The sequence below is a fragment of the Leiobunum rupestre genome, chromosome 5, assembly GCF_980474605.1.
Source record: "Leiobunum rupestre chromosome 5, qqLeiRupe1.1.hap1, whole genome shotgun sequence".
NCBI lineage: Eukaryota > Metazoa > Arthropoda > Arachnida > Opiliones > Sclerosomatidae > Leiobunum > Leiobunum rupestre.
The window spans coordinates 29,295,994-29,308,296 of record NC_143388.1 but is presented as its reverse complement, the minus strand read 5'-3'; the positions used below and the strand labels follow the sequence as shown (position 1 = coordinate 29,308,296).

General features: G+C 33.0%; 1 protein-coding gene across 1 annotated transcript in view; it reads left to right on the top strand.

The window, feature by feature from the left end:
* The window catches only part of LOC149944070 (synaptotagmin-15-like), a 145,149-nt gene that overhangs the window by 91,122 nt on the left and 41,724 nt on the right, over positions 1-12,303 (top strand). The window contains exon 2 of the mRNA XM_090175984.1: positions 8,602-8,776. Coding sequence (XP_090032110.1) covers positions 8,602-8,776 — 175 coding nt within the window. The remainder of the gene's footprint in view (positions 1-8,601; positions 8,777-12,303) is intronic.

Sequence of the window (12,303 nt, the reverse complement as noted above, 5' to 3'; positions counted from 1 at the left end):
TGAGTTGTGAAAAACATTTTTGCTAGCAATGGAAAAACTATATCCCCTGTAGCAAATTAGAGTCGGGCCGACGTCGGCAAAAGGTACTAAACACTAAAGTCGGCCAACGGTCGGCCGACCTTTGGATTTAGGGTCCAAATGTCCTAGGGGTAAAAGGGTCGGCCGCCTACAAAACGTCGACTCTTTACTACCTTTTAATAGACATAAGAAACGACTCCGAAAGGACGTCATCCCGACTTAAAATGTACTGTATAATTACGTCGAAACGACTCACTTTTTGATATTTTAAGTGACTGAAAATGACCATATAAACCGTATATATATACATTTATGTAGTTGGTCAAGTCCCATGAACGGGAGTGAAACAACGAGTTTATTTCCGTCAATCGGAAAGCTCTTGAATCTAGAGTACAGAGTTCTAGAGTTTCTTGGGGCTTGGTAAAAGGAACGAATAAATCTTTATTAATAATATCTTAGCCTAACATATTTAGCTATACGAATGTAACCTACTTGAGCTGAGAGATTTTTAATAAGGAAATATTCTCAGATGGAATATATAATCTTTTTCGAAAAAATATAATACAGAAAGGAAGTTATTTTAAAAAAATTTCAATTTGTTTTATTAAATCGCCAAAGTTTCACAGTTTTGAGCGATTAATTGGCAAAGCGCGACCTTAAATCGACTCTTTGTGCCACATGGGTAATAATTAAATGTAAGGTCTATTTTAAGTCGGATAATGGTCGGCATATCGACCATAAATAGTCCCAAAAAAGGATTTACGGTTTTAGTGTCGAAAAACGTTCGGACGTTTTTAGATCGGCATTTGGTCGTCGACTATAAAGCGACTTTTCGACCGTACCCCGACCCTTAAACGACTTCATGTGCTACAGGGATAATGGCCATTGAAACTTTTCCCTTCAGGAGCTTTCAAGGTAAATGAAGGTCTACCTAATCCCCGAGTTTGAAAAAAATCGGTGAAAATCACCTCGGGTCGTCTCCTTTTTAGTCATCCATCCATTATTAAATAATCTGTTAATTATTACCTGAAGATGAAAATTTATCTAGAGATAGGTATGCTTTCGTTCGACGTTAACCAACTAAAAAGATAACAGAGCTGATCCACTAGAAACCTTTAAAAGGTCATCTCCTGAAATTTAGGGGATATACTGTTATGGTATCTATATTTTATATCAAGAATGTATTTGGTATGACAGAGAATGTGAAACTTCAGCTATAGCCTATGCTTCCATCATAGGAGCAACAAACACAGCATCCCACACAAGGAGAACGCGACCCGTCAAAAGTCGTGCATTTTCTTGGGTACATTTTTCATTGGTTAGACGCTTTAGCGCCTGCCACCGCCGGCAGGGGAGAATTCGGAAATTGTCTTCCCCCTCTTTCCGTAAAACGTTCAGCGTAAAGGCTCGTCCAATGAAATTTGTACACATCACTGCGTTAGCGTGGTTAAAGGCTAGCTGCGTTCTCCTTGTGTTTGTTGGTCCTAGCTTCCATGATTCCCGGTAAACATTCTCCACCTATACAGGAATGTCTTTCATCCTTACTGGCACCTAGGAGCAACAAACACAGCACCCCACACAAGGAGAACGCAACCCGTCAAAAGTCGCGCATTATCTTCGGTATATTTTTCATTGGTTAGACGCTTTAGTGCCTGCTGCCGTCGGAAGGGGAAAATAAAAACGTTCCGCGTAAAGGCTCGTCCAATGAAATTTGTACACAACACCGCGTTAGCGTGTTTAAAGGTTAGCTGCGTTCTCCTTGTGTTTGTTGTTCTTAGCTGGCAGAAAGAGGTTGGGTTAGGTTAGATTAGGTTAGGTTAGGGGAAATATTACACGGGCAAAGGCGGAGGGGGGCGTTTTTTTTTCAGGGTATCACGAGACTTATATTCCTGCTGTCCACGTATTCTCTGTTGACCTAAATATATTCCGGCTTTTATATGAAAAGTAGTGAATTCGTAGGCGTTTCCCTATTCATATCTGTCGTTTAGTGACAATGGACGGCAGGCGGCTAAATCAAAAACCCTTCTTATCGCTTCCGCGTGCGGCGGCGAATAAAGAAGGGAGAACAATATCGAGGTTTTGGTCTCAATTACGTTGATTGGAAGGACTCTCGGAGTCGCGGGGCCCCAGCGCGGTCGCACCCCAATCATCTAGGATTTCCTTTTCTCAATGGCCAAATCATAAAAGCCCAATTTAGACGCTTTTTCATTGGCTTCGTTAGAGAAGAACTGAGCCTTAAAAGCATTTCCGGCTATTGTTCTTTCGAAGTAGTCAATGTTCCACCTCTCACGATGCCAATGACGTCAATGAAAGGGTCTCTAAACCGTATACAGTTTCCTGAACTTTCACTCAGCGAAAATCATATTAATGGACTAGAGACTTTATAGAATTTTATTTAAATTTCCTACGAAGTACTTAATTATTGGTCGTACAAACGGAGCTTTAAATTTACAACTTAAAGAGGCATCTACCGCTCAAGGCGCTTCCGGGTTGTACCCTTTTCAAACAAGGCTTATAAAACTGGATTTACACTCCGTTTAGTGAATCGCAGTTAACTGAAACAAAATTAGGCGCTCTATACACTCTTTTACGAAGTCGGCCATTTCATTACAGTAAGTTAAGTTAGAAGAGACCACCTATGGACTGTGAGAAGGATGATAAAATACGCGAAAAAGTAGATTAGTCCATAATTAAAAGGGATAATATATCTAAATCCTATGCAACGCGTTTTGAAATTTTTAATGTTTAGGCTGTTTTTCTTTTCGATATAACAGTCGCCAGCCAGATTTCCCACACGGTATTGATGAGTTCCAAATAGAACGAAACCGGTCTACCGTTGGAATTTCTGGCTATTTTATTTAGTTTTTATGTAGTTTATTACTCGAAGATCTATTTGATCCGAGATTCGCTCGAAGACCTATCGGTACGAGTTATTAGTAAGTTTTTTAATTTCTTCAAATTTGTTTAGGATTTAGATATATTATCCCTTTTAATTATGGACTAATCTACTTTTTCGCGTATTTTATCATCCATTTCATTACAGGCCTAATTTAAAATAGTACAGGCAAGGGCGCCTGCACGTGCTCATCAGCTCGAGACGTCGCGTGCACTTCACTGCGTGAAGCAGCCTTGCATGCACTATTTGAAATCAGACCTGTAATAAACTGGCAGCTCTCACAAATAAGGATATAAAAGAGTGTATAAGCTATAAGAGATCGTACAATTTCCTTCACGCAAATGGTTTTTGGATCGTATGGCAAAACGCATAAAGATTTATTAAAAAAAAACACAGATTTTCTATGAACTTTTTCTAGATTTTGGGAGGTTAAATTTCATTTGTAACGGCTGACTTTGGAATTATAGTATTACATTATCATGTATTAGTACATTTTAGTATTATATTATCCTATATTATCCTATATTATAGTATTATATTATCCTATATTATCCTATATTATAGTATTATATTATCCTATATTATCCTATATTATAGTATTATATTATCCTATATTATCCTATATTATAGTATTATATTATAGTATTATATTATCCTATATTATAGTATTATATTATCCTATATTATAGTATTATATTATCCTATATTATCCTATATTATAGTATTATATTATCCTATATTATCCTATATTATAGTATTATATTATCCTATATTATCCTATATTATAGTATTATATTATCCTATATTATAGTATTATATTATCCTATATTATAGTATTATATTATCCTATATTATCCTATATTATAGTATTATATTATCCTATATTATCCTATATTATAGTATTATATTATCCTATATTATCCTATATTATAGTATTATATTATCCTATATTATAGTATTATATTATCATGTATTAGTACATTATAGTATTATATTATCATGTATTATCCTATATTATAGTATTATATTATCCTATATTATCCTATATTATAGTATTATATTATCCTATATTATCCTATATTATAGTATTATATTATCCTATATTATAGTATTATATTATCCTATATTATCCTATATTATAGTATTATATTATCCTATATTATAGTATTATATTATCATGTATTAGTACATTATAGTATTATATTATCATGTATTAGTACATTATAGTATTATATTATCATGTATTAGTACATTATAGTATTATATTATCATGTATTAGTACATTATAGTATTATATTATCCTATATTATAGTATTATATTATCATATATTATCCTATATTATAGTATTATATTATCCTATATTATCCTATATTATAGTATTATATTATCCTATATTATCCTATATTATAGTATTATATTATCCTATATTATCCTATATTATAGTATTATATTATCATGTATTAGTACATTATAGTATTATATTATCATGTATTAGTACATTATAGTATTATATTATCATGTATTAGTACATTATAGTATTATATTATCATGTATTAGTACATTATAGTATTATATTATCATGTATTAGTACATTATAGTATTATATTATCCTATATTATAGTATTATATTATCCTATATTATAGTATTTTATTATCATGTATTAGTAAATTATATTATGTATTAGTAAATTATATTATGTATTAGTAAATTATATTATATATTAGTAAATTATATTATGTATTAGTAAATTATATTATGTATTAGTAAATTATATTATGTATTAGTAAATTATATTATGTATTAGTAAATTATATTATATATTAGTAAATTATATTATATATTAGTAAATTATATTATGTATTAGTAAATTATATTATGTATTAGTAAATTATATTATGTATTAGTAAATTATATTATGTATTAGTAAATTATATTATGTATTAGTAAATTATATTATGTATTAGTAAATTATATTATGTATTAGTAAATTATATTATGTATTAGTAAATTATATTATGTATTAGTAAATTATATTATGTATTAGTAAATTATATTATGTATTAGTAAATTATATTATGTATTAGTAAATTATATTATGTATTAGTAAATTATATTATGTATTAGTAAATTATATTATGTATTAGTAAATTATATTATGTATTAGTAAAGTATATTATGTATTAGTAAATTATATTATGTATTAGTAAATTATATTATGTATTAGTAAATTATATTATGTATTAGTAAATTATATTATCATGTATTAGTAAATTATATTATGTATTAGTAAATTATATTATCATGTATTAGTAAATTATATTATGTATTAGTAAATTATATTATCATGTATTAGTAAATTATATTATCATGTATTAGTAAATTATATTATCATGTATTAGTAAATTATATTATCCTATATTATAGTATTATATTATCCTATATTATCCACTGGTTAAAGGGGGCTTTCCCGCGAGTTCTTCAGTTTACCCTTTCCATAAAAACTTGTTGAGGTTAACGGTAATAGTTAGTGTAGGGAGCTGTTGGCTCGCGTGGCTTGCAGGGCTTGCCACCACCCTCCTACGCATTGTAACCCGGCCACCTGAATTAAAGGCTTTAAAAGTCGCTCGATGACTTAGGCCTAGGGTGGTGCCTTGGGTATTAGCCTAGCTGATTATTATTATTATTATTATTCTTATATTATCATATATTATAATATAATATAATATTATATTATCATATGTTATAATATATATTATAGTATTATATTATCATGTATTAGTATATTATAGTATCATATATTAGTATATTATATTATTAATATTAACTTATTATATTTCGTATCTTTATTCAGATTTACCATGTTACAGTTTTTTAGCGAAAAGCGAATAAACAATCCTCTATGGATTATATTATAATATTTTAATAATATTAAGTTATAAATAGAATATTAATATGAGATCTTAAAGCCCCACTGACTATTAGAGAAAACTGCAGTAATAAACTAGGAAAATAGCAAGCGGCGATTGGAAGAGGTTGAAGTTTAGTCTCCTCCGGACACTAATAACCGTCGCCAGCAGTGGCGCTTGCATCCACAAATTAAACGAGGGCATTCTTCGAAATGGGTCTCGGTCAGAACGACCGGAAAAGTTTCTCGGAAAGAGCCGTTACTATATTGTCGGGTTCGCGCGACTTAAAAGGAACGCGAATTGGAGCAAGCGAAATTCTCCGACGCGCATAAATTATCCCAACGGCGAAATAATTGCGATTAAAGATTAAACGGAAAAGGATTCCCGGGCCGCGTTAACGCCCGGCCGTGAATGAGATCGAATTTAGCAAGGGCCATTTGGAGTCGAGCGTCCAAATGAAGTTTGCTCCTAATTAAATGGAAGCTGATGAGTGCTTGGACTAAATGAAAATGGGATCGCGCGATAATTCATTCGTTTCTCTACTCAATTAGGAACTAACAAAATGAAGAGCCTTCTACGCGATGCAATATCACCTATGATAAAAAATAGATGCCGCTAACACACTAACACAGAACTAGAAAATGGCGTTGCCAAGGCCCAAATTACAAAAGCTTCTAAACCTAGCAACGGCTCCTAATTTCAGTGACTGTTCATTACGTTGTCTGCCTGTTTGTTTTTCTGGGTTTCTGAAATTGGTTATTGCTAAGCCGGATTTTTCGTAGTGCTTTAAGATAGGTTAAGAAAAGGTTACGTTAGGCTACGGTCAAGATATAGTTAGGTTATTGTAAATATCGGGTTACGGGGTTACGTTATTGTAAAGATAGTGATAGGATAAGTTAGGTTAAGGTTAAGATAGGGTAATTTATGTTAGGTTAGGTTATTGTTAATATAGGGATCGGGTTAGGTGAGGTTAAGTCTAGGTCACGTAAGGTCAGGTTTATATCTAGGTTAAGATAGGGTTAGGTTAGGATAAGGTGAAGATAGGGTTATTAAGGTCAGGTTTATATCTAGGTTATAGGTAAGGTTAAGGTTAAGATAGGGTTAGGTTAGGATAAGGTGAAGATAGGGTTATTAAGGTCAAGTTTATATCTAGGTTAGGTTAGGTTATTATAAGACTAAGGCCATATCAACTGAAATAATTACTGAGATTACGTTATAATAAATTGCGTTACATTTTCGGTTGTCATGGCAAATTGAATAGGTAGTGCAACGTCTCCTTTTGGAAAATTTCATCTCACATATAGGTCTACATTACGGCCGACTTTGAACAAAATCGGCAATAAACACCTCGGGTACTCTCCTTGTTAGTATGTAAAATCTGACCTTAGGTAACCGACAATCGTATATTTCGCAATGAACCGTGACCCTGTTTCAAGAGAACATGCTTTCAATTCCTCTACGCTTAGTTTTGCCCTCACTTATCAAGCGAGCCTGCCAACCTAGTTGCTCGGTTAAATATAAAGGTTTGAGTGCGAAACCTTACTTATTTATTGGTTAATTTTTAATTTACAACAGGTGTAATATTAATTATTAAAAAGTGTTTTTACTCTTTAACAACAGGAGTTAATAATAATCATTAAAAAGCGTTTTTACTTTTTTACAGCAGAAGTTAATAATAATTATAAAAAATGATTTTTACTCTTTTACAACAGAACTTAATAATAAATATTAAAAAGCGTTATTACTTTTTTAAGGCAGAAGTTAATAATAATTATAAAAAATGATTTTTACTCTTTTACAACAGAACTTAATAATAATTATTAAAAAGTGTTTTTACTCTTTAACAACAGGAGTTAATAATAAATATTAAAAAGCGTTATTACTTTTTTAAGGCAAAAGTTAATAATAATTATAAAATGATTTTTACTCTTTTACAACAGAAGTTAATAATAATTATTAAAAAGTGTTTTTACTCTTTAACAACAGGAGTTAATAATAAATATTAAAAAGCGTTATTACTTTTTTAAGGCAGAAGTTAATAATAATTATAAAAAATGATTTTTACTCTTTTACAACAGAACTTAATAATAATTATTAAAAAGTGTTTTTACTCTTTAACAACAGGAGTTAATAATAAATATTAAAAAGCGTTATTACTTTTTTAAGGCAAAAGTTAATAATAATTATAAAAAATGATTTTTACTCTTTTACAACAGAACTTAATAATAATTATTAAAAAGTGTTTTTACTCTTTAACAACAGGAGTTAATAATAAATATTAAAAAGCGTTATTACTTTTTAAGGCAAAAGTTAATAATAATTATAAAAAATGATTTTTACTCTTTTACAACAGAAGTTAATAATAAATATTAAAAAGCGTTTTTACTTTTTTACAACCGGAGTCAATAGTAATTATTAATAAGGATTTTTACTTTTTCACAACATAAAGGAATAATAATAATTATTAGAATAGTTATTAGAATAATTATTCTAATAATTATTAGAATAATTATTAGAATAATTATTAGAATAATTTATTTAATAATCATAATATTTACAACACCGCCAGCAAAAGTCAAAGGGCACCTTTAAGAAAAGCAGAGTGAAAACACTTTTATCGCCACTAGAGGCCGCTAATCGCGGGAGCCATTAGCGCGAAAGTGGGTAATGGGTAAAAATGATAAATAAATGAAGCGAGGGAAAATGACCTTTAGCGTACAATATTTACGTTATACGGAAAATGTACGGAAAATTGAATTTGTGATTTTTGTTTCCGCAGGGGAGACTGTGATCGCTGGCGTGTCTCTCGGGGTGCTTTTCTTGGCAGTCGTCTCGGTGGCCTTCGTGGCCTATCGCCGCAATGGCAAACGGAAGAAACTCTACGAAGAAGTACCGGAAGACGGAAACCGCAGCCGGAAGTCCAGCATGAAGCCCAACGACCCCACACTCTACGCGTAAGCATTCAATCTTCGTTTTGTTGCGTTTTTTGTATGGAAAATTTTGGGGAACTCATCTCGAGAGAATTTCCGAGGACCGAAATCGCTTTTTTGGTTGGTAATAAATTCTGAATTAAGGCTAGTTTTCACTAAGGCCGAAACACCTTGACGCTGATCGTCGACGCGAAAAATTGCCGTTAGGCCTAAAGGCTGGTTCACACCTAGTGCTCGGATTTCGATTAATTTTTATCCATGAATAAAATAAGCTCGGCGATATTTAAATAATATTTATTTAAATAACCAATAGTTGAATAAAAATTGTAAAATGTTTAAATAATCGAAAGTGAATAAGCCTATTATTTAAATAAAACAATATATGCCACTTTTATTCAAATAAATACTTGGTTGCGTAAGAAAACATAATTAAATAAGTTAAAATGGTATTCTTTTTACCAACGTTTTTTAAATAAATCGGAATATTTGTGGATAATGAATAAACAATTCCGAGCACTATTCACACCATAGAAATGAGACTAGAACCACTGTGCTATCCGGTAATCTAAAGGAAAACGGGCAAGCTAGAAGGCTGCCATGAGAGTGGAATCGCTTCTAATCCACGTAGGAGTGCGCCATCTATTAAAAAAAATTGAAACTTTAAATTTTTTAAAATATATTGCGTTCTCCCACAAAGAATACTGGCTATTCCACTCTCATGGAAGCCTTCTATCTCGTAAATATCACCACAATCTAATCGTGCTTCTAGTCTCATTTCTATTTCTATGGTTCACACGGGAAGTGTTTCCTGGCTGTCTCTATTTTCTAGTTTTCCCATTGTTCTGACGGCTGACGCACAGGAAAACGACTGTGCACAAAATTTGCCGGAATTTATCACCGCGAGCGCTGCCGGTAAACGAGAAAATGGAGGACCTTTTATTGAGGCGCGTTGGGCTCGACCAATCAGCGAGCGTTATGCCGTCACGTGATAGACGCAAAAATTCGTAAGCCTACTTTTAAAGACTTTCAAAATCGCTCCTTATATCACGTGACAGCGAATCGCTCGCTGATTGGTCGACCTCAAAGTGCTTAAAAAAAGCGGGAAAATAAAGTAGAGATATTTCAACATTTTTTTATCCGTTTTCTGGTTTACCGGCAGCGCTGGTGGCGGTAAAATCCGGCGAATTTTGTCCGTGAACAACGGGAAAGGCGGTAAAAAGAGAAAAAAGAATAATCCAGGAAAACACTGCCCGTGTGAACCAGCCTTTATACAATATTTTTGCGTCGTGGCATTTTAGTCCTAGTGAAAACCAGCCTTTAGACCGGTTAATTTCACGGCTAGAAATCACGTAGGTGTAACCATAAGTCTATAATATTGTTCCATAAGTTTGTCACTATGGGGAATATTTTACTGAGAGCTAGTAACGGACTGACGTCATCACAAGAAGAAAATATCACCCTAGAGAGGCGCTGTCAAAGGCTACGTGTGACGCGTTAGCAAGCGGACGCAAAACGGCGACAAAGCTCGAAATGTAGACTGTGACTGTCTGTCTTGTGAATAGCTCTCACAAGTCAGTAAAACGTTTGCATGTGAAGAATAGGAAGTTTCACACTAATGTAAAATATGGTGGAACTTGTGAACAGTCTGTGTACAATAAAGCTACATCTACAGTCCAACGGGCTTAAAACGTCTATTGTACAAAAATTATAACGATTTTAACTTATAAAAACTAACCATTTTTTCTTTGAATTGGGTATTCAACAATTAGATTTTTAGTACTAGCATAAGTAACATAATAAAAATAAGTATAACAGAACCTTTATTCGATACTGACACTCTCACAAAGCTCCGATTTAGATTTGCAACCGAACTGAGTTGTATACATAGTTCGTACCTCCATGGAAACCGGGAGGGTGGGTCAAAAATTCAAACAATTTCGCGCGTAGCTACTATGTAGGATAGGTAGCCATTTTGTTGGTAATCTCATCGTACGAAAATTAGATTTATGCTTTTAAATTTTTTAATGAACATCGTTATGGGCCCTAAACAAAACCAGATAAGATTTTTAACGACAGGAATATCTACGAAAAGAAGTTTTCAAAGTTGATCAAATTAGGCCTTTGTTTGGTTCCTTTTACAATCACCTTCGGTATCGAATAAAATGACAATTTTCGGTATACTTTCTAATTGAACTACTCGAACAATTTTTAACCAGGCAGTTAACCATTTTTAACTAAATTCTTAATCACTTGCAAATAATTAAAATCCGCAAACAGACGATTGAAACTGGTAACCCTCGCGTATTACTAAAAAATCTACACCAGCAAAATGGCGGCATTGAACGGTTCATTTTTGTTCAAATTAAGCCGCATTCACACTATCCAACTTTAGTCACCTGACTATGTCTGTCTGACTAGTCAGCCCGACTAGTCAGGTCAGCTTTCACGTTCATACTATCCAACTCGTCAGCTTAGTGTTGGATGCGTTTTGTCGGGTAGTTTAGTTCGAACGTTAGACGCATGAGGTCGTTTATATCTCATTAACCAATCAGAGAATGGAAATTTAGGTAGAAGCTGTCTGCTTGTTTTTCTGATTTGGGAATGTTGCCTTTGGTTCAATATTGTGGCTGGTTAAATTTATTGTTTTGAGTGATAGTAAATATGGAGTCTGATGACAAAAAGAAAATTGCTTTATGAGGTATTGTTTTGATACAGGCTCTTTTTGTTTAGGAGGCATTATTGTCTCAAGCCTAGCTAAACACACACAGGCTTCAATATGCTTTTCAGTATTCCTTGGCAATAAAACATTTCACAATTAGATTAATTCTGTTATAATTAAAAAGGGAAAGAAATAGTTATAAAACTTACGGTTTCTTTTACTATCAAACTTTCTCCACTCAAGGATCAATACGTCGAAAAGTTTATAAAAAAAAGCCTAAATTTAACGTCGTCCGCTCACTGCGATTTCACACGTGATCGCATTGACGTCACTTTTTCTCGGTTTCTATTGGCTGCTGCCACCTGACTAGCTAGTCGGAAGCTTCCCCGACAAAAATCTTATCAGGTGAAGCATTCACATTACCGGACTTTTCGGTCAGACAAAAATCGGGCAGCTTGTCAGCTGACTAAAGTTGGATAGTGTGAATGAGCCTTTACTCTGGTTTTACTATGGTTAATTTCCATAGATTCTTTTAACTTTACCCATTTTAATATCCGCCCTTTGTAAAAGCTTTTCGAAACGATAGGTGGCGCGAGAATTTGTCCCCAAGTTTATTTTCTTCCCCTTCGGAAATTTCCTCCCGTTTCTTCAGGTGGATTTTAGCGTAGTTCGCGTGAAGGTACGAAAGGCATGTCCTTGATTTATGATTTCTTGGCCCATGCTCTAACCATAAGCTCCTTCTCCCATAATTAAACAAAATCAGCGCGGTATCTCATTGGTTCCCTAAAACGTACGTCCTCTGACGCGATTCAAGCGCAAACTTGTGACGTTTTTCGCCCCCCTCTCATGGCGGTGAAACCTAGGTGAAACCATGGACTAAATAATGTATACA